The sequence below is a fragment of the Falco naumanni genome, chromosome 8 (genome assembly GCF_017639655.2).
Source record: "Falco naumanni isolate bFalNau1 chromosome 8, bFalNau1.pat, whole genome shotgun sequence".
NCBI lineage: Eukaryota > Metazoa > Chordata > Aves > Falconiformes > Falconidae > Falco > Falco naumanni.
The window spans coordinates 19,133,565-19,156,759 of record NC_054061.1 but is presented as its reverse complement, the minus strand read 5'-3'; the positions used below and the strand labels follow the sequence as shown (position 1 = coordinate 19,156,759).

The 23,195-nt window shown below is 43.0% G+C and overlaps 1 protein-coding gene across 4 annotated transcripts in view; it reads left to right on the top strand.

The window, feature by feature from the left end:
* The first annotated feature begins 5,695 nt into the window (after nt 1-5,695).
* The window catches only part of FBXW11 (F-box and WD repeat domain containing 11), a 74,600-nt gene continuing 57,100 nt past the window's right edge, over nt 5,696-23,195 (top strand). The window contains exons 1-3 of one of the 4 annotated variants that reach the window (XM_040603042.1): nt 5,696-5,807; nt 14,376-14,455; nt 22,769-22,870. In XM_040603042.1, coding sequence (XP_040458976.1) covers nt 22,820-22,870 — 51 coding nt within the window. In that variant the 5' untranslated portion in view covers nt 5,696-5,807; nt 14,376-14,455; nt 22,769-22,819. The remainder of the gene's footprint in view (nt 5,808-14,375; nt 14,456-22,768; nt 22,871-23,195) is intronic. The other 3 variants (XM_040603044.1, XM_040603041.1, XM_040603043.1) reach the window with 3 other exon arrangements.

Genomic DNA, 23,195 nt, shown 5'->3' with positions numbered 1-23,195 from the left:
CTGAGCCCCCCTACTCCTGACCTTGTTCTTTCAGGTGCCGTAGCGGGGCTGGACGAGGACCAGCTGACTCTCCCCAGGTGGCTGCAGTCAGTGCATCTCTTACGGGGCAGGGGTAAGAATCGTTGTGGATCTGCTCCATTTTTTCCAGATCTTCAAAAAAAATAATTATGAAACCTAGTGTCAACCCCATTTTGGCTACAAAGTATTTCTTTGAAGCAAGAATAAATGTTTACATACTGGAGGTGCAGTCATCCCTGCCCTAAGAAGAATGTTGATTTATATCTAGCTGTAAGTTCAATAATTATTCTCCCAGCAGCAGCATATGAAATGAACATGCCCTCACTTTCCTCACGCTGCAACTTGTTAGTGGCCATTGAGTAACCTCTGCTCCCTATCCCAACAGCCAAATAAATGAGCGTAAGATCCCAAGATGAGGGGTTTGGTGAGTAGACTGTGTGAGGCTGGGGATTTCGGGAAGGCATCTGAAGTTTGGGAAATGAATACCCACGGAGCTGTCGGAAGGTGTGAGCAGCTAGCTCCCGCCAGCTCTGCAGCAAATCCCAGAGACTGTGTGGTTTTACTACTGCCTCTTTTTTTTTTTTTTTTTTTTCCCCACCTGTGTGCAGCCCTGCCGGATTGGCAGTGGGGCTGGGGGCAGCCTGTGGGCATGGAGGAGCCTGTCTGGGATGTACCCATGGCCAGTTGCTTTTATCCATCTCCCATGGGAGTTAAACATCAAGGGGGAGCTCTGAAATAGGGAACAAGCTGGTAGGATGATTGCCGTCCCACTGGGCTATCCAAGGCCTAAAAATATTGCAAAAAATGGACATAGGCTCAGAAATAATTCACTTTACTATACAGAAAAGATGCAGGGAGAAAAAAATTCAAATTGTGTTGTAACTGGGAAATATTTCTATATTGTGTCGGTCCTAATATCCTGCTCCAGGTGCTTTGTGGTGCTGGTCCACAGCAGCAGGAGCCACTGACAGACCTACCCTGTGGAGTGGAAGGGGATCAGTGAGCAAATCCTTCCCTGGAGCTGGGCAGGTTCCAGGGCTGGTGGGGGGCTGCCGGGGGGCTCCCCTGCACTGCCGGCCCGCTGCCGGTGTGGTTTTCCCTCCCCACCTGTCTCTGCTGGGAAACACCTGCTGGAAGAGGAAACTGGGACATCATGCAATGAATATACAGAAAATGTGGATTTAAAATGACCGCTGGGTTTCGGTAGAGGTCCCGCTCAGGGGTGGGGGGTTGGGTGGGGGCTGCATCCTGGCACATCCTGGGCTCATCGGGGCAGCCTCTCACCCCCTCGCAGTGCAGACATGCTGGCTCAGATGCCCACAGCTCTCGGGTGTCAGGATCCACCATACAAGCTTCCCAGGGCTTTTTAAACAATTGCTTTTGCTTTGATTGACACCAGCCTCAATGAATTCTTGCCCTGTTGCACAACGTGGAGGTGTCTCCAGTTTGTTGGCGCTGGGGCTTTCCCTCTTCCACTTCCCCCTCATCCTTATCCTCATGGGAAAACTGGCAGAGCCAGTCCTCTTAGGCTGAAACTGCCCCACCGCCCTGGTGTTCTTCTGCCTGAACAAGGTCATCATTAGCACTTAATTACCAGCTTTGGCCCTGCCTGGCTGATGTGCAGATGGGTGACAGGGATCTGTCAGCGAAGGGCCATACGCACGGAGGAGCTGCTGATACGGCGGTGTGTTAACCCCAGCTCAGCGCACACGCCCAGAGACGGGCTCCTCAAATTATTGCAGTCACATAGTTCAGGTAGCTGTGGGAGTACAGCGCTTGGCTTCATCAGGTTCCAAGGGTTTTGTATATCAGAATAAATTTATCAAAAATCTGTTTTTTCATCCACCTTACTAGACCTTGCCTTGGACACGTCGCTCAGTCCCCATGAGCTCTTAAGTCATGAGTTGCTCAGAGACGATTTTACTTTAATTTACAGATACAAGGATCAATATCCCCTGCTCTTGCTTTTCTTGGTGTTCTGCACTGAAGCCAAAAACCTTAATTTTTTAATAATGCTTTCCTTAATTACTTTCAACATTCTTTTCTTTCTTTCCTATCATACAAATCGTTATTTCCAAGTGATTAAAAGCAGAATACAGGAACTCAAGTTCCATCTGACAGCTCATGTCACAGTTTCAAAGACCCACGCCTGCTTCTGTAACATCCATCGTTGCGATGCATTAACCATTCAGAGTGCCAGAATGAGATCACTGATTTACTCTTTCTTCAAATAAATGGAGGAGGTTTTGCCTGGTTTTCTCTTCTACTTTTCCTTTCCCTTTCCCTATGTCTTGGGCAATCCTTCCTGTAGCCAGAAAACCAGACTGACCGTACAACTGTACTTTGGAAAGTGCCACATGAAACAGTATTGTGCTGGTCAGCAAATTTCTCCCCAGCATATATTTAGACTGAGACATGCTGATTTTTTACTTTGGTGTCACAAACAAATATCTGCTGCCTTGTTTGATCTCCAGAGCGAGCATCTGATTACAGGGAGATCAGAAGCAAGTTGGATTTTGTCCCACCTTATTCTCGGTGACACCTTTGTGAGCTTGTCGAGGTCGGTGGCGTTACACAATGTAGAGGACAGGGTATAATTTGACCTGAGTCCTTTGTTACAGGTCATGATGCGAAGGTAGAAAGAATTCAGCTCAGCTGTCAGCCCGGGTGCCCAGGTTTGACAGGAAAAGCCCTCGGATGTTTGTCCACATGGTAATGGAGTGTGTCTGGGTAAGGGTCGGCAGGCGCTGGCACAGCCCAAGCTGATGTTTGCACCGGTGCATGAGTTTGGGCTTTGTGGTCCCAGTTAGAGGGGCTCTGGGGCAAGGGCATGTTTAGTATTCACTTTGTCCAGAAGAATGTGAATGGGGCAGCTTTTGGAGCACATCGGGATTTCAGCCCCAGACTCTGAGCAGCAGCAGCTGTTTGATGGGGAGAGGGACCCGCTGCTCTTGGTTTATTTTTTTAAATTCTATAAAAAGAGTTTAGACCTCGTGATAAGCATTCTTCTAAGCATTTTTGAATGAAGAGAAATACATTTCTGCTGACATAAATGTCCTGCAAAGCAGGTGTGCTGTCAGTAAGAAAGGATTTTGCACCATTTCCATTTGTTCATACTCCATTCCTTAACCATTTGGCAGAGATTTAAACAGGTAACAGAAAAAAATGCTTAGCATGAAGCTACTGAGTCCATTTTCATTGCAAGCACAGAAGCCCTAGCACTGTGCTGTTACACCAGATTGCTGCTCGTGACAGTTTTGCTTCCAATTCCCAATGCCTACAAATGCATTTGGTCCCTGCTGCATCATCAGACTGCAGCCTGTGTGCCCTTGGTCACCCACAGCACCTGAGCTCGCAGTGTCGCCGATCCTGCAATCCCTCCTGGCGCTCGCCCCAGCTGGCTGCTGGCAGCCATCGCCTGCGGGTGCTTGGTGCCTCCTGGCGCTGGTGGCAGCGGAGGAGGGTGGCAAGTTGCAGTTTGCCAGCAGGATACTGACCCTAAAGGTTGAAAAAGCTATTCATTGCTAAGGGTTGTGACCTGCTAGCTGGGAATGCCACTGCCTTACCCACGTGTTTCCACGTTTCCTTGTGAGTACAGCATATCTCCTTTGCAAGCTTTTTTATTCAGCCCTTTCTGTCTTCATTTAACCTAAAAATGTTTAAAAAAAACCTAAAAGTTTCCTCCAGCCAGGACCTTTCGTTTACTTCCCGGATGCTGCACCTGCTGTTGCTCAGCATTTGGTAAATCATCTATTTCAGCGTATCCATGACGGGGTGGCTCTTCACCTTGTGCAGGGCTGGCCCGCTGAGCAGCTGGAGCAGCAGTGCAGGCAGAAACAGGTACAACTCCGCTCCAGAGCAGCGACACGATTGCCTGAGCAGGTGATGCCAGCAAGACAGGTCCGGAGGCACATGACTGGACAGAATGAGGCTTATTAAATGGAACTGTTTATTAAATAAACAGTACAGCCTGCAGAAATCAGCACGTGATTCTGCATATCATAATGCTTTCCTAATTAAGTAGAGTTTGCAGAAGCTGGTATTTTTCATGGGTTCTATTTTCATTTCTTAATGCTACTTAAGGAAAAAAAACACTAGGAAAAAACCAGCACCGCTTAGCACTTCAGCAATTCTAAAAACCCCTTTGCTAACAAGTTTCTGCATATTCACAATTTTATGAAGAAGAAAAAGGTAAAAATAAAACGCTGTTGGTGCTTTATTTTGTTAAAACAGATGAAGTCGCATTCTCCAGCCCCGAGTCCCTACAGACTGATTTGGAGCACTGTGACACAGAGTCCCAGGTGGCAATGCCTCCTCCCTGTCACACCGCAGAGCTCAGACAGGGAAGTTTCTTATTTCCCAAGGTACCATCACGTGCTGCAACGTTTCTTGGGGTTTCAGCTGTGATTTTGGACTGAGTCATACCCAGCTCTGCTGCCAAGAAGAAACTCGGTCAGAGGTGCTGTAGCAGCTTGCAGCAATTAGCTACAAAACCAACAAAAGTGCCGGTCTTTGTGAAAACGTTACTTTTCCTAAACCCTAATATAAATATTACTGTGACATTGACAGGTCTGCCAGTGTAGTGCCCGACTTTTTCAGTAGTTTTGAGTTTGGCTCTGCTTCCTCCCCAAGTGTTTCTGATTTTTTAATTAAAAGAACATAGTCCTCAGGTGTGGCACAAACACAGGGGCCAGTTTAGTCTCCAGGTAAGTCAAAAGGATTTGAGACGTTTCCTCATGCATGCTTTGTAGCTGGTGAAGGGACTGTGCTAGGGTCAGGCTGCCACAAGGTTTCATCTTCCCTCCACTGGTCTTGGTACCAAAAGGAGCAAGACAAAATCAAGCCAACTCCTGGTTCAATACTAGGATATTACAATTGTCTGGGTCAGTATGAATGTATTGAGAACAGGATAAAGCAATTTATTTAAAAGTGCTGATTTGCCAAGCAAGTCAGGAGAACGAAAGGCGGGAGGCCAGCAGAGCAAGCCAAGGCAGCAGAGCACGGGGCAGGTGTATGGTGAGTTCTCCAGCGCTCCCGATTCCCCGGTGCCTGCGCCAGCCCCCAGCAGGCTCCGTGAGAAGCAGAGCCGAACGGCTGTGCAGAGCCGAACGGCTGTCAGGCTCGCTCTCTTGGACCCTGCAGCCGCCGAGGAACCCTAGGCAGCGTGGCGAGAGGACTCCCCGCCGTCCTCTGCGCCTGCTGGAGGGGGCTGCCCCCGTCCCTGGGTCAAGGCACCGCTCTGCCCTGACGGAGGCGGGGCAGATGCAGCGCCGGTCCCGCTCCCTCCAGTGACGGGCCCCAAGCGACACTCAGGCCCCTCGGCCACTGTTGCTCAGGCCGGTGCTGCCGGACAGCGAGCCCCGGGTCTGCGAGGCCCCGGGCCCGCGGCAAAGCGGCCCGGTAAGGCCCAGACCGGAGAACTGGGCTCCCGGCAGCACCCGGGATACCCCGCGTCCCGCGCAGGGGCTGCCGGGAGCCGCCCGCAGCCAATGGCAGCGCGGGGCCGCGAGGGCCGCCGGGAGCTGTGGTCGGTTAGCAGAGGCGGCGGGGCGGGGGGCGTCTCACTGCTTCTGGGCGTCGTGACGTTACGGAGGACGCAGCGTGCGTGCGTCGGCGCATGCGTGCGTGCGGCCGGCGCGGGGGGGGGGGGGGCGGGAGGGCGGGCGAGCGGCGGCAGCGGGGCCTGGCGGGCGCGGGGAGGCGGCGGGGGCGGGCGGGTCGCCGCGGCGGAGCTGCCCGCCGCTATGGAGCCCGACTCGGTGATCGAGGACAAGACCATCGAGCTGATGGTGAGTGACCCCCGCCTCCCGCGGAGCCCCCTCCCCGCAGTCTCCCCCCCCCCCCACCCGCCGGCAGGCCCCGCTGCCGCGCCCGGGCCTGCGGGTCCGGCCCCGCCGCCAAGGTGAGCTGGGGGGGCCGGGCCCGGCCCACCCGGCCGGTGGTGCCCACGCCCCGCGGGGGGCCCCGCACTGCTCCCCCCTCCGCCGTGGCCGCCGTCGGTCCGCCTGCTGCAGGCCGGGCCGCGGCGAGCGCTTTAATTTCATTAAAAATAAAATAAATTAAAAAGCCCACCCCAAACCTCCCCCCCCAGGAGGCAGAGGCGGCCTGGGGGGCGCGGCGGGTCGCGCCCGGTGCGCGGGCGATGCGGGCACGCTGCAAAAACCGAAAGCGAAATGCGGCGGGGCTGGGGCCGGGGCTCTTGCCGCCCCCGGGCAGCGCCGTGCTCCCGGCAGGGCCCCCCTCGGGCATCCCGGGCCCGCCCCGCTGGCGCTTGCGGGGGGCTGGCGGGCCTGGGGGGGGCGTATTTAAACTCCCGGCGTGAGGCTGCGGGGGTCCGGTAGCGGCGGTGCCGCTGGTGTCGGTGCTGGGGCAGGGCCCGGCTCCCCGGGGCAGCACCGGTGCTGGGGCTCCGGTCCAGCGCACAAGGTATTATCTAACTAGACCTAATTGGTGTTATTTGTTATAACCCCGAATTAACGCTTACGCCGCTAAATAAGGGTTAGTGGAGTGGCGGCCAGATAGAAGCAATAGAAAGAGGAGGGGTTTTCTATTTAATTATAAGCAAATCCTAGGTCTCTGTGGCCAAATATTAGGGGGCCATAGTTTTGCTGCCTTTAGGGATCATTAACATAAAGTAAAAAAATTAGGAGCTGAGAAAGGAAGATAATCAGTAAATATCTTGTGAATTGTCATAATTTTCTTTTGCATACAGCGTTTCATGTAGTACTGCAGAATTGAGCGATAAAATGAAAAAATATGCATTTAAGGGTCTTCAAAGGTGAGCTGGGTTCAGTGGAGACATTAAATGGGTTTTTTTAGCCAGTAGAGTTCTTGCTAAGCTACTGGATTTGGAAAATACGAACTTTCTTGGAGTGTTGTCTGCTCTGAAAAGGAGAAATGAAAAAAAGAAAAAGGAAAAGTGGGGGAAGCCCAGAAAACCTTTGATTCTGCCTGTATTTGTTTCTGATCACTGAGACCAGTAGCTTAAAAGCTGTTCTTAGCGAGACTCCTTTCCTGATCCCTATCGATTCAGTGATCTTGCACTTAACCGTGGGTGACATCAGAACTCTTTCTGCGTTAGTGGACTGCAGCATCGAGGATAAAGGCTGGGGGCAGCTGTGCAGGTATCTGTTACAGGACGAGTCATCTACAGAAAAGATGTCTGCTGAATTTCCAAACTGTAAAGTGAGTTCTAGTGACTTTTTTTCCTACCTGGAACAGAGGATTACTAATACTCCTCAGCCTAGGGTTATGCGAAGTGCTAAAATAGCATTTGAGGCTGGAAGGTATGTTTACCTCGCTCCACTTTCTTGCTTGTCTTTTTGTAAATGCTCTTCTGTTTAGAAGCGTCTTCTATTTGAGGCCAAATCATTAGCAAGTGGATGCAAATGTAACTTTTGCTGGTAACTGTTGTACCCTTGGAAATGTGCTAATCAGTGCAAATATCGATGGGTTATTAAGTTTTTTATTACCTAGTAGGAGGTTTAAGAAACAAATTTCTTCCACTTGTATGACATATCTTACTAAATTTTTATATTTATCAATAAACTATTGATTCTGTAGTTTCCAGTAGGAAATGATACTCTTTAAAATGTAGTTGGTAGTTGAATTTAGTTTTAAGCTTATAAAGGCTTGCATAGAAGCACTTGTGTTTAAATGTTTCACTAAAATAATTGAAAGTCATTCCTAGATGAAGACATGACTTGGAGATTTGCCTTCTTGTGTGTTGTAGAAGATAAGATTCTTCAGATTGGTTTAAATACACAAAGCAGAAGCTGTATTGACCGGGTTTCAGTCAGCAATTTCAGTATTCCATGCAAACTCTTGTATCGGTTGTTAATGCTGGTGGCAAACATGCCTAAACCAGGGATCATCTTAGCGTGTCAGGCTTGGTGGGATACTTTTCTTTTTAAGAATGTTATTGTTTACTAAACCCAGGATGTTTTGTGCCTCTCTTTGATACAGGAGTCTGTTTGATGAGCTTTGGGTACTTGATCACTTCCCTCCCATGCCAAGGATGAATCTGTAGTAAATACAGGAGCAAATCTGTGATGCAAAAGTTCTGAGGAGCAAATACAATGTAATTCTGAAGTGGCTGATAAACAAGAGATAATGTATCAACATGTTAATTGCACGGAAGTTTCAGAACACCATGTTCTAGCCTTCAACTGTGCCTTCGCTGTCTAGGTGGTTTGCATTTATTTAAAGAAAAACCAGTCACTGAAATAATGCTGTTCTATTTTTAAAGCCGGAATCTAAGAGAAATATTTTAAGGTTTCAGAGTGAACTTTCATTTGCTGTATGGAGTTTTAGCGAGTGTTCTGAAGTCACTGTATCTTTTAGGACAGCTTAAGGCTTTACATGTCTTATTCTAGTTTTGCAAATCATATTGTCTAGCCATTTTAACGGTGATGAGCAGTTGATTTGGTGCTGACAGTTCATGGCTTTCATTTGCAGATGGTCTCTTAACTCTACAGGCAAGGTACCTGTTTCCTATAGAGGTGATTTCAAGAGGTGTGAGGCCTCAGAGTTTAACTTGTGTTGACTGCGGGAGGTCCGGATTTAGGCTAACAGCAGATCTGACAGGGTTGTTTTTAGTTCAGATACCTTCATACTTATGCTGTCTCAGTTAAATGCTTTGCGTGAGTGGGCAAACTATTAGAAAATGAGTAGTAAGGAAGCAATCCAGAACAGATGGGGGGCTAGCCAAAATGATTGAAAGGGCTCTTTCTTCCCCTGGTTTTGATTTTCTCTGTGAAATTAGATAACTGTAACCTTTTTAAAGAACCAAACTTTTTTCTTAAGGTGAAGTACCAACAACAATGCCTTGTGAAGTATGTTGTTTTTTTTTTTTACCTAGAGATTCTGCGTTGCATATAAAATCTGTGGTGTTCAGCCACATCAAAATGGTTCTGTGCATTTGCCTTCGATACCTTGTGTTTCTCATTTTTTCAGGAAGCTTCATTGAACCATACTTTTGTTTTACCAGCAGGCTTTCAAAGTAGGGGGTAGTTAGCTGCTTAGTTTGTATTAAAGTGGTTGTGAAAGTAAACATAAGTATGGCAAATAATGGTTTTTGTACCGGTTAAAAGTTACGCATTTGTGGAGTGAACTCCATGCAGCATAAGGTGTGGATAGTAAAAAAAAAAAAAGTGTTGCTCCCAGACTCTTGTGCCCACCAGACACCTATGGGACATGGTTACTGAAGCAGGAAGCCAACTGTGTGTAAATTCTCACGCTTACTGAGCTTACAATCATCAGCCTTTCCACTGTGTCTTTGATGCACGTGCTGTTCTCCAAACACAGATCCCCCTGCTGCAGAGTTGGCAGTTTAAATTCAGTGTAACACTTCTCCATGGTAGTAGCATGAAAGGGTTATGGAAAGACCATGCGTAGGAATAAAACTGAGAAGCACTTGTTTACACTGTATCATCATTTGTATCTTAAAGTCATATATATCTATATATGGATGGAAAATATTCTTCCTAATACACTACCTTCACCATCTAGAATGTCTCTCTCATAAAAGTGTCCAGTGTTTAAGTGCTTCTGTAAATAATAAATGAAGAACTATAATTTAACATCTTGCCAAAAGTCTTTCAGTTTCTCCTGGCAGAACTTTGATGTGAGATGAAGGTCTTCAAATTAAAAAGGTAATAGTCTCAGAATAAAGTATTTCATGCAGGCATGCCTTGCCAGCAGCAACTTCTTCTGTAAATCATGCCAGCAGTACCTGAAGTTCCTTGGGTTACTGCAACTGGAGATGGCTGTGCCCCCAAACTATTTAAAGCTTTACAGTGCAAAATAAATCTTAGGATTCTGTTTGGAAACTAAAATACAGCTGCTGTATATATATATCTCAGTAAGGCTGTTCTGGCTTTTTTTCTTCCCTGTCTCAGTCATTGCAAGCCAAGTAGGCAGTTACATTTTTGTGCATTTTTTTCTGCGTGTTCTTAGAGGAATCCTTCAAAGAGTTTACTTCTGTAGCAATAGAGATACAGATGGACTAGGCGGTGATCATCTCTGCATCTGAAACAAAGGAGGGATTGTTCTAGCTAAAATGTGATTGGTTCTTAAAGGCTGTGAGTAGATTGAGAGTTAGTAAGACATTTGTAAACCTGTGTGTAAACTAGTTGTGCTTTATTCGACCAGATAACAATCTACCTGTAATTATCCTTTTAATCTTCAGTAGCTAAATTAGCAGGTTTGAGAGCTGTGTGTCAGACATTAAAGCATGCAGTTGATGGCATGCTGGACAGTTGCATATGTGGGGCGGGAGCCGGGGAGGCGGGGAAATAGCTAGAGCAGATATCTGAAGAGATGGTGGTTAGATGGCTGTTGGGAAGGCACAGATGAACCTTCAGGGCAGGGGATGTAAGATCTGTGCTGCTACGTAGGCTATCAGAGTGACAGTCACATTTCAGAGAGTGCTTGTTAAGAGGAAGGATGCAAAAATAAAGAGAATAGATTGCTGGGACTTCGGCAGCAGTGCAGAAAACGGGAAGGAAGAGCTTAAGAAAATTAATTCAAGCAAGGCAACTGCATTTAGAGCCAGCAGAGTGATGATGAAATGAGAGAGGCGGACAAAGATGTGTGGAAAGTGGTATCTTTTGGGAAGGGTTGGATGAAACAATAGACTGACTGGGGAAATGGGGTGGCAAAGGGAAGAAGGAGAATATGAAGTTGCAGAAGAGAGGTTGTAAAGAAAAAGTTATCTGAAGTTTGTGATAATTATAGCAGCAGCCATCAGTTTTTACAAGTAAAGGAAAACTGCAGATGCTTTATATGTAGGGAAAATTCAGAAACTAAATTGCTTTTAGCTCTTAATAGAAAGATGTTATGGTTTCATGGGGAGGCTAAAAACTGGTGTTTCACCAAAGGCTTTTTAAATCTCACTTGAGATTCAGAGATGGGGTTTTTTGCTTCACAATGCAGTTAAATTTTCTACCACTACTATATTTTCCAGACTTTGCAACAATGCTGAGCAAGTAAGATGCAGCAGAAAGTTCCCTTGCTGCCTGAAACACGAATTTAGCTTCCTGTGTGTGAGCACTGCCGGGTAGTTTTCAGGGTGGTGCGTTGCCTGTGAGCTCTGGTGTGGGACCTGGGGCTCCCGAATTGTGCTTGTAAATCCAGCGTCCAGGTGTCACTGTGGAATGAGATCACATCTCCGCAGGCATGCTGGTATGCGTGCCAGCTGCCCTTTCTGAAGTGCTATGGGGTTGCTCCTTTAAAAAGTTGTAAAGCACATGTATGCCATTTCTGCATTTCAGACTGTGCTGACTGTATCCCTTAGAGTTGTTGAACGGTGCTGAAAATTTGGGTCACTGATGAGCGTTGCAAGCAGCATCTCAGCAAAACAAGCTGCCTTGTTACAGGATGTACCCTTAGAGAGACTTGGGAACATTCTTTGAAGGATGATGTACCTTTTCATTTCATGTGTGTTTTCTAAAACACCTTCGCTACTTGTTAAATCAACTTGATGTATGTCTTTTGATGCGTTACATTTTATTGCTGTGAAGTTTGGAGGTCACTGTTGCTTTGGCATTTTCAGTTTCATCTTCCTGTGCTGCTCTGAGTGCTTGTGCAGCAGTGTGCAAAGTGAGATTGCTGATGGGTTTAAAATGAAATGGATGTTGCAGCAAACGTGCCAGAATGATGTGTGGGAGAGAGTTAAGAGACCATGGTCATAAGAGGGCTGCTCTGTGACAAGTAATTTTTTTTTTTTGTTGCAAAGTAGAAAGTAAATTGAAGGGAAATGAGAATATTTACTGAGTTGTTTAAATTAATGCTGATTAATAACAATACTTACATTCCAGCTTTTTTCTCTGGTGATGTCTTCTTTATACTAAGGCCACTGTTTATGTTGTTATATAATCTGATTTCTCGGTTTGATTTTCATGGTACTGCTAGTACTTAATTATTTGCAGAAAATCCACTTTTTCTGGAAAATCCCTTCCTTCCCCAGTTTATTGGTGTATTCATGAGCTCAGTGGTGTGACATCTGACAGCCTACTCTGTTTTCCTGTGCTACTTCCACGCGTTTCCCAGTGCGAGTAGTGCACAACAGAGACCAGATAATGCAAAAATAACACAATGCCATTTGTATTTTAATAAAAAAAAGCACTGACTCTTTTTGGAAACTTAATTTGCTTCTCATGCAGGCTAAATTAACAATGGGGAGCGTTTTAAGGCATGTTGTTTCTTCATTGCTTTGTTAATCCAGGTCCCCTCAGGACTTACATCTCCGTACTTCTACCCCAGGGAATTACAATTGTTATTGGAGATCAAAGAGTAGTTCAGCTTCCTGGGCCAATTTTTTGTATGAATACAGTCAGAAATTTTTAAGATGTAGGTAGGTACCTACTTGTTAGGAGTAAGGACTGATGTGCTTTGTGGGTAAACTCATAAGCTTTTCGGGTCAACTTTTAGTTGTGGCAATGCTGCAAGATTTTGTTTTGCACATTGACTCAGAGGAGAACCACAGTCATATATTCAGTGTTAGGAGCTGCGGGGCTGCATTCTGAGTTTCATCCTGTTGAAGAGTTCTTGAATACAGAATTTTGGTACAAAAGAAGTTACGACAACTTCCATTGTTTGCCTTTTCATGAGGCGTATGTTTGTATTTCAGGATGGCTTGCACAATGTGATGTGTTCAAATCTTCCATCCTTTTCAGTCAAGCCAGTTTAAAGATTTCGGACAAAAATACTTACAGCTCTTTGAAAATCTATACTCAGAATCTATTTGCAAAGCTCATTGTTACAATTATAGCTTGTATTTGAAAGACAATCTTTTAGGCAATACTATTTGGGCAGGGAAGGACTAGCCAGGGAAACTTGATATTCAGGCTGTCTCCATCACACCAACGCTTCTTGAGACAAAAATCAGACCTGTGCTATAACGCAAATACTTTTAAGGAATGCCTTCATGGTGTAGTGCCTCTCCTTCCAACACCCCGCTGGCTCTGTTGTGACTTAGCAGATCAGTACATTTATATACTTTTGATAGCTGGCTTCTTACTAAGCTATATTGTACTCTTGAAATTCTGAGTCATATGCCTTGACATCTTATCGCATTACTTGGCAGCCTTAAAAAATCATAAATTGGACATGGTATCAAGCTGACAGTGCTGCTTTGTCCTTGAAATGTCACCCTATAATTGAGTATTGCTTTACCAGTGGTAGAAAAACAGAAAATCGCCCCACGATGAAGACGCTCCTTTCTTTGGGTAGCTCTGGTCAGTCAGGGACATGACTGTCCTCATCAAGAGTTTCTTGGCACAGCTGGGAACAGTGGCAGTTTCTCCCACCCTTCTCTGAGCTGCTGGTGCTTTGAGACATGGGGCACAGTTGTGGAGGCTGAAGAATGCTTGGTTCTGCTCTCCGGAGGGCTTGCGCAGGAGAGGAAAGGGTGAGAGACAGCGGTGGCACGGTCTTCTGTGTGTGTTGCAGCATTGTGTTCTAGAAAACATTGCTGTTGCTTCTGGCTCCCGTTAGAGGAAATTTTGTAGGCCTTATCTCAAGCTTTCTGAAGATCTGACTGGAAGGCACGCAGTCTGGTTTCTCTAGGGTATACCTTCTGTTGCACACATAGTGTGGGTTTTCTGCAGACTCCATCTTCTCTTAGGTTTATTGTTAAAGCTGCTTTAAATTAGTCACTCTACGTGTACTGCTGAAAGTACTGGATAAAGGCCTTTTATCATCTTGCTCAGTAAGAGGTGACTTTTTCTTGAGTAGCACGCCTTGGCTTACTTTCTTCTAATTCTTTTCCAGAGGCACAGTGATACTGAACATTCACCAAATTCAGTGCGGTTATTCAGATCATAAGTGTCTTGAAGACTCTATCTTTGTGCTGCAGGCGTGTAAGGCAAGTCAGATCATCTTAAATCTGGAAACAGGGAAATAATCGTTGCAATAAAATGCTCTAGAGCACCTATATGGCAAGTTAGGAGAACTTGGACTGTTTTGAAAACCTGTGTATTACTGTTCTGGCAGTTAATGGAGCAGGCTTGTGAGGTGAAAGCTGGTGGCTGAAGCTTTAGGATTCGCTTCGTTAATTTGCGGTGTAGGTTCTTCTCATCTTCCTTAATCTTTGCAAAGCAAGCTGTAGTCCCAAAACTCTTGTTGTCCATTGGGTGATTCAGGGTAGGGGAAAGAGCAAGTTCTTGTCCTTAAATCCGTTTCTTTGTCTTAGATCCACCAATCCGATGACCCTGCTAACGTAGTTGTTACCGGACTGGTAAGGTGCCTAGGCTGCCTTGTCTCTCTAACAGCATTAGGAGTACGTAATTGGGATTTCATTCAAGAAAGAAGTAGATACACCAAGCTGAAGATGATTGGCTGCTCTCTTTTAACAGACAAGTCTGAGAAGGAAAACCCATTCGAATCCCCTTTCATTCTGGATTGGTGGATCTGAAGCCCAGAAACAAAGTTTCAGGTAAGAAGTCACCCTGTACTATATCTTGCTGCTTCTGCTTAGATGAGTTTGTCCGCAAATTCAGTATCTTGCTTTAACTGCTTAATGTCCCTAAGGTGTTAGAACACACCAAGTTAGCTGCTGAGCTTAGAGTAAGAAAGGGCATATTCAGTAAATACACGGGCTGTTTATTAGGAAATTGCAAGTGTACTGGGAAAAACAGACCTAGGAGCATAAGCTAAACTTGCTTTCTGTGGAGCTGGAAAGCAGTATCTACAGGGGCAGGGGCACGGGCACTGAGCAAATGGCTTATAAATCCTGCTTCTGAAAGGAGAAAGCAGCCTTACCAATGACTTTGTTGAATTTCTCAGTCAAATTCAGGAAAGTAATAGCTATCTGCTCTGATTTCTAGCTGTGTCCTCTGGTGAGTTCATCAAAAATTGAGAGAACTTGTCTAGTTGTTTGTAGTACAGATTCCAGTAGCTTTATCCTGCTGAAATGCCATTTGAAATTCTGTTGTGGGAAGCACTTGGAGTCAGCCTTTGAAATCCTTCAAGAGATTTCAACGTAAAGTTCTGTTCCTAGTTGTTTTCAAAGCGTAGCTGAGCCAGTTGTAAGGCACAGTTTTCAAGAGGCATTTTAAAGTTACAGCGGATTTATTTCAGAGTAGGGGAGCATGGTTGTGTTTTGAATGATGTTCATCTGAGCTTTTGAGGTGGCTGTAAAAGGCTGTAACATGTTACCCTGGAGACAAGTTTGGAAGGTATTTGTGTGGCTTAGGAAGGAAAGCTGGGTTCCTGGCTGGTAAGAAAATACAGTAATGTGAGTTAAATACCTGGTGTGAACGGGAGACCTGCACTTCTCTCCTAATGCCCAGCTTTATTGTAAGTTAGCGCTTTAAGGAACTTGGCAACTTATTTCTAAAGTTAGTACAAAGCAGTATACCTCCATTTCTTTTGATATTAATAGCAATAACACTAAGCTGCTTGAGTGTTCTCTTTTGTAGACAGCTATTAAAGTGAATGTTAAGGCCTCAATATTTACTGTAGAAGAAAGTGCTGTAGATCTTATGTATTGTTTTAGCTGTCTTTGTTTTGCTAGCATGGTATTTTGTGCAAAAATTATACTTGAATTTAATTGAGTACGTATATAATAAATTGTTTGTGTACAGGGTACTGTTGGTTCCTGGTTTGATTTTTTTGAGTACTTGAGTTTTATTTGGTTAGCGTGGAGAAGTCTTGGGCATGCTTTTTTAGCATAATTCTTAAAGAAAACCACCAGAGGGCAAATCTAATGGGAATGCTCATTAACCTTAGTCTGACACATTTCTTGCAGTCTCATCCAATACCAAATTGAATTTGTCCCACGTGCTCATCAAACCCCCCTTGGAGTTAACACTGCAAAACAACATCTTCCTGTGGAATATTTGCCATTCAGGCTGTGCCTTTTTCTAAAATAAGAGAATGGGGAGGCAGAAGTGAACTTGGCATCTTTAATGATGGAAACTGAAAAGAGGAAATAATTTAAAGTACACTGGGGGGGGGGGGGGGGGAAGAGGAAGCATAAATGTGTGCTCCTGGTGATTAAGATCACTGATATTATGATACTTGATATTGCTTAACTTCTTGAAACCTGGAACAGTCCTATCAAAGACGGTATTAAAACTAAGTTGAACTGGAGTGCAAGTGTATGCAGATTGGAGGCTTAGTTCTTGCCAAGGTTTTGAATCTTATATTTCTAAAAGTCAGATGTAAGTCAGCTATCAAAGGCTACGTAAATATTCCTCTGCAGCATTTGATGTACAAACCCTGAATGCGAAGCTAGCTTTTTGTTGTGTGCTGAGACCAGTCTTCATATGCATTTAAACTCATAAAGTTAAGGTGCACGCTGCCTTGTCTATGCTAGATTTTTAGATGGGGTTAATATTATTTTTAGATTGTGTTAGGCCTCACCCTTGCAAATACAGAAAAGAGTCTAAGACAACTTTTAACAGCTTAGAATGTGACTGAAACTTAGACGTCTGTTTAACTTAGTTTCTACTATTTCAATAGGGAGTGCTAAGTCTCTTTTCAGCATTTCTCTTTTCCCCCCCCCCCCCAGTTACGATTTACTACGAGCAGGTGTGCTGCTGTCTGTAGATGTCCGTAACACGTTAGTTCCTACTGTGTGAGCTTAGGAAAGCCATTTTTATTTTGAAATGGCCTTTTTAATGTAACATAGGATATGTTAATGCAGAAAGGACTATCATAGTTCTGGAGTCTTGAAACTGTGGGAATTGGGGTGTATGTACATAAAGGAAGCAAGGGCTAATCTAAATACTGTGTGTTTTGGAAAAAATTACTTCAGTTAACACTGACTTATGTAAATGTATTAGGATTTTTTTCCTAGTCCTTTGTATCTTCCTGAAAACAATCTAGAGCATTTCATGAGTCTTATCCCAATTAATAAATTATAATGGAGTAAGATTGTTTTATATTCAAAGAAAGCATTTAATCTTTTCTCCGCTGAACTCATATTCCTTTTGTAGCATTCATTTTGTTGTAGCAAACGCATACTTTGATCTTCAGGAGCAGAGTGAGACTGCGTTATCGATCACCCTTCTGTGAATTCATTGTCCTATCTAGAAGAACGGTGTGGTAATGAGGAGAATTTATCTGATAAATTATTTTACCCTTGCCTTGCTTAAAATTTCCTGAATCCTCACTTAGAATTTTTCCTCAAATGCAAGAAGCTTATGTGCAGATCTTGAATGGCTATTGGAAGGTTGTAACATGGAGTGATTTTTATGTTGAATGGCAATTGTTTAGGTAAATGTGTTTTTTGTTTTTTTTTTAATGGAAGTGCAACTCAGCTATTGGTAACCTATTCTTTTAGAGTGATCTGATAGCAGTAAATGAATAATCAAAACCACTTCATAAGTTAAAATGAGTTTGGTGTCCTGTGGATGCTTATTTTTGAGAAATTCACATTTGCATTTGTGGTTTATCAAAGGACAGCTATGTGAGAGTAAATTGCATCTAAGACAACTTTCTTGACCTGAGAATGTGGCCATTCTTAAATCAAAGTAGAACACTGGAATGCATAGGTAAAACTTCATGGATTTTGGAAATATGTTACATGAATAGTACTTAAACAGCCTTCCAAATCAGACACTCAGGACTGGATGTGAGATTGCATTTTGGACGTGGAAAAAAGGTAGTGATGTGATGGCACCAGTTCCAACAAACTTGTATGGAGCATGTGAATACACTGCACCTCTCAAGGGACAACTTGGTTTTGAAGTGAGAACAGGAACAATACAACGTACTACTATTGGTCTGATGTTAATTGTTTCTTTGTTTTTGAGTACCTCAAAGATCTTAAAGGTTGTACCAAAATGTGCAGCACAGTCAATGTGTTACCGTGCCAAGCCAGGCTGTCACTTGTGGAACACGCGTATTTGTGTTACGTGCATGCCCCCACGCTTTATTTCTGATTAAGTGTTCACGCTTAAGAGTATACTTTGAAATTTTAACTTTTCCACCTCTTGCGAATATTCAGACTACTTCTGATATCTAGTTGGTTCATCACTGCTCTGCTTGTCGCTATATTGAATAAATCACTTAAGATAAAAACACCAGGTAAGATCTGGATGATATCCCAGCTAGCAAAAGGGGATGGAGTTTGAGTAGTTGGCAACTATTCGTTGCCAAGTGTAAAATAATACTGAAGGCCTTTAACAGTGTAACTGCTTTATATTTATTTTAATATCTTGTTGTGGTTAATGGTGATGTTTGAGAAACTGAGATCTGAGCTTGACATTAAATTTGACTTGGGAGCATATAGCTTTCGTAAACAGCCATACTGCCCTTAAGTCTGCTTTTCAGAATACCCCTTTTCACAGCATTAAATCTGAGTTACAGGGGAATGTCTGTTGGTCCCAGCCATAGAGAGGGTTTTAAGTAACAGCAGTTACCCCATGAATCTATCAATTTTAGGTGTTAATGGAAATAAAGAAATACCAGTTCTGTTGGTCCAGAACTAAATCGAAGTAAACTAAACCCTAAGATACCAGTGTTGACTAGCACGTGAGTTTCTTGTAGCTAAAAACCTGAAGAGAATTCAGAATAAAGGTTGAAGTTTTTGGTTGTACGTTTATTTGCCAGTCCAAATCTCTGTGTAGCCCTGTGGACATCCAGAATGTGAACTAACCTTACTGAGGAGCTGGTTTGTTCTCACAAGAAAATTGGGAAAAGTGTTTCAGACTTTAGAATTTGTAGACTTGAATGATTTGTTAGGTTATGTTCAATTTTGTTTTGTAATAAACTGCATAAGAAAGAAGTTGGTGCAGGAGGAGTGAATTAATATAATTAGTCATGCTCCTTGAAAAAAATGGAATAAATTAGCCCCTTCGTTTTACTGTATTCTTCTTCAAAACTACAAAATATCTCCCCTTGCCAATCTTTTTTGGACTCTGTCAAGAGACTGATTTTCAAAAGCAAGCATACTTTTGCCTTAAGAGCAGAATTTCCCAAACTGTAAACATACGAATAAATTTTGATTCCTTACATTATCTTGAATAAATAAAATGAATGCAGTGAAAAATTACAAGGTCATAATTTTAATACTTTATAAAACTTCCAGCAATAAGGCTTGGTTATGTAAATGCTGGCGTTCTTAATTTTGACATTGCAGGATTTCTGTTTCTGGGTATCAAAGCTGTATGTATTTGGTCCACCAGGAACACAGGCGATAGTCCATATTAATTTCTTGAGCATTTCAGTGGGCTTTATTGGATAAATGGGTATTATTTTTTTTTTTTTAAGGGGTAAGAAAGCATGAGGATTTCTGTGTGATGTAACTCTGAATTTCGGAGGCACTGAAATGAAGGTTTCTGGACATTTTACAGTGTGTTAACAAAATAGCAGTGCTTTACACCTATGAGAAGTCCCAAGTGAATGAAAACTTCGGATTGTTCAGGGGCTGGTGGGGTTTTGGAGTTAGTTTTTTGTTTGGGCTTTTTTGGGTTTTTTGGTCCTTCTATCCTAAAAGTTACCACCTACAAAGTTAGTTATTAGAAAAACACTGCTGTGTCCTTTAATATAAGAAGCTCTTAGCATCTGAGGTTTAAAGACATGGAAGCGTATTCCTTTTTTTATGAAACTACTGAGAATTTATAGCTGTGAACGCAAATGCGAGCATTTGCATAGGTTTCTTAAATTTGAGATTAAACATTGAAATCGATATCTTGAAATTTAATTCCTGAGACTGGACTACCAAAGCAGTTCTTTTTGCATAGAATTAAAATCAAATCCTAGAATAATAAAATTAATGTATTAATCTTTCTAAACATAAGGCAGCTAAAAGAGCAGGGTGAGGGTTTCTCTGTTTGTCTTTTATTCTTTAGCATCATTCACTCCTTGCCCTGAAGCTGTAAAGCCCCTCTTTTACCTGCTTGCTCTTCCCTGCAAGTAGGGTGTTCAGAGGAACATGCAGCTATCATGAGTAGGTTAAAACTCTGCATTGTAAATTAATTTGTTCCTTAAAATTTAAGTTTTGATTGGCCTTATCTTTACCTGTATGGTTCTGTTGTCTGCTGGTGGGATTGACGCTGGTTTATGTGTGCATTTAATATTAGACCCACTGGCCAGTGTCATTTTCCCTTTCCCAAACTTTATTAAATAGTGCTGTATTGCCCTGGGATCCTGATGAAAGGCAAATGGAAAGTGAAGGAAGGCCTAAGTTCAGGCTCTTGTTATGCAAGAATTAAATCTTTAGTACGCTATTACGCTTTTATTTGACGGTTCCTATGCAAGCAGGGTCAAGAAATAACATGTCAACGAAGCACACAAATATTTGCACATTCCTGTTTCAGTGTGAAGTAGAATGCAATATTTAATTTGTAGTGTTGTGCAATATCATTGCTACAGCTAAGTGTCCAGTGATTTTTACAAATCCTTTATTCAGGGTTCTGTAATACTGTGAAAACGTTTTTGTGTGTCTTAAACTTGGCATGGAAATGGCCTCTGTGTCTAATGTATTTTGAACTAAATTAAAAAATTTTTCTCAAGTTACCCATATTTCTCTTTAAGTGCTTAGAATTCAGCTTATTTAGTTGGAGTAGTTCTTGAAAGAAAACAGTCTAATAACCTAAACTTGTGATTTTTAGCTTATAATTTGCAGGCTCCTGTAGGTGTAGATTCATTATATATGTTATACGGAATGTTTTATACATTATCTGAAAAATCTTAGGAGAGGAGTTTGTTGTGTTTCTTGATCAGTGACTTTTACTGAGTCATGTGAGCAGAATTAAAAATTTTAACAGGTGTGTATAGTTAAAAATGCAAAAAAATATTTGGGCTTTAATAAATACTTGCAGTCATGCTCTGAACTTCGATGGTTCAGTGTTGCGGAGACACCATTCAGGTGTTGTGCCACGTAGGATTAAATAACGAAACAGATTAGAAAGGAGTTTTCTTGAATTCCCTATGCTTTTTTGAAGCAGAGCTGTAAGCGGTCAGTATAAGATCTTCCATATTCAGTGTTGTGATCAGTGGGTTTGGATAGTGCATCCTACCTTTCTTTAAAAATACGAAAATCTTCTTTTTGGTGGCTTGTTGGAATTAAGGTAGTTCCCCTGATGTCACTGGTTGACTATTTTAGAACGATTCTGGGAACTAAATTTCAAGTGTTTGTGTGAGGACATGTCAACGTAAATTATTGCAAAGTGATTCTAGATGTACTGGATTAACTACTTGATAGCTAAATAAAAAATCAGTTCTCTAAACTTTAAGAAAATTTTAATAATAGAAAACTGATTTATTTTGATATTGAAGGAAGAATAATACAATATAACATAAATATGTTTATTTTTATATCTGTACATAAGGTATATGCACCCACTCATCACATGACGAGTGTGTAGTACAGAACATCCATATGGAATGGCAAACTTCCTGCTGGATAAGAGGACTCATAATTCCAGTATGTCTTCGTGCTGCTAGGGTCATGCTTGTCTTGTTTTTGCTTTAATTTCTCTCCTTAGCACGGAGATGAAAATATTAGGCTTTCTTCTGTTCATAAGATATAAAATGAAAAAAATAGTTTTTAACCTCTTCAGTTGCTGTGGCTCCCCCCTTCCCCTCCTTACTGGCACAAACCACTTTTCCTGAGTCTTCACCTCTGGTTATTCCACTTTCAACTTTGATCTGTGTGGGATTTTTCTTTTAAAGATTTGGTGTGTTTTATAACTAAATTGGAAGTCTGTGTGAAAGATTCTGAAAGCTAAGTTGGTGCCAGATTTTAGAGCTGGGTTTATGCACTGCTTGATAATGAGAAATTGAATCCTTTTCCCTAACTTGATCTCATGGTTAAGTAGTGTATGTACTATTCTGTCCTTAAAAGGAACTGTGAAGTAATATTATGGAGCTATAAAAGGTTTGGGTAGTCTGCATCAAATTTCTTCAGCTTCAGAAAAGAAACAAAAAAGACTTCCAAACTTTTCCTAACTCCTAGTGTCAGCTATGCGGAGTCTGGTAGTTAGGCTTGGTTGGTGCTGTGAGCAATAAATGGAGTTAGGGTATAATTTGGCTTTAGGATACCCTTGACTGGTAATACAAACATTTTACCCATAACCTGTTTAATCAGGATACTGTGCATCCTAAGCAGAACTTGGTCTTGCAGTTTGGCCTTAGCTAGGTGTTGTTCCTCTTTAAAATGCTTACATTTTTTGGTTGTCAGTGTCCCAGTACATAGACCGTAACATCAGAAGTTAATGTCGGTTTTGCTGTTGACTTGTATAAGCACAAATAGAGAAAGCTGAGACAATTTGGGGTGCCAAACCTTAATTACTGAGGCTCCGCCAGGTTGTATTCTAAAGACTTGCCACCCTAATGTTTCAAAGCTCCTGCACTTCTGCTCCCCAAGGGTGACCACGAAGGTGAAAACCTCACAAGCAATTACGGCCAGGCCAGATTGCTGAGTAAGGCATCTTCCCTGGTGCAGCAGAACTTCAGGCGGTAGCAGCCTGTGGACGCATTGCTGAACAGGTGGACCCAAACTGTAACAACTCGAATACTACTGGTAGTAAGTTAAAATGTTCAGCTGGGCACGGAAAGTGCCAGGCGGTTGCAAATGAGGAAAATCGGCTCGTTATCCTTGATAGGATGGAGGGATGGCTTATTTTCTGAAAAGGATCTTCAGTTGTTATTTTACCCTTGGCTGCTAACCTTGTGACTAATGTAGAAATAACATAGATAAGTACCCACGTTAACATACTAATGAGTTGCCTGCCTTGAGTGATTTGTTGTGGCATCTAACTGCTTCTTCTCTTCCTTCCTTTTTGTCACCCTGCAGTGTTCTGTGCCAAGGTCTTTGTGGCTAGGCTGCTCCAACCTGGTAGAGAGCATGTGCGCACTGAGATGCCTGCAGAGCATGCCCAGTGTCAGATGTCTCCAGGTGCCTTTCTTCTTTCTTGTTGTAAATGTTATGCGTATGCTGTTGAACTGTGTTAAACTCTCAGGACTCTGTTTAATCAAATTGTTAAGTCTGCTAAATGTTTTTTGTGCATCCTTTTCTGAAATCTTCTACTTAACTGCATTGTAGGAGTGAATCGTAAGAGGGCTTTCTGTACAGTAGGCTGTTGCGGGGGGTGGTGAGCTTTTGTGTTTTATTGCCTGTTTACTGAAGTTGTGATATAAGTAGCATAGTTGTGCATGTTGCCTGCTACATTTTGCTTTCTCATTTAATTTAAAAAATAACATAATGAGCTTTGCCATTTCTC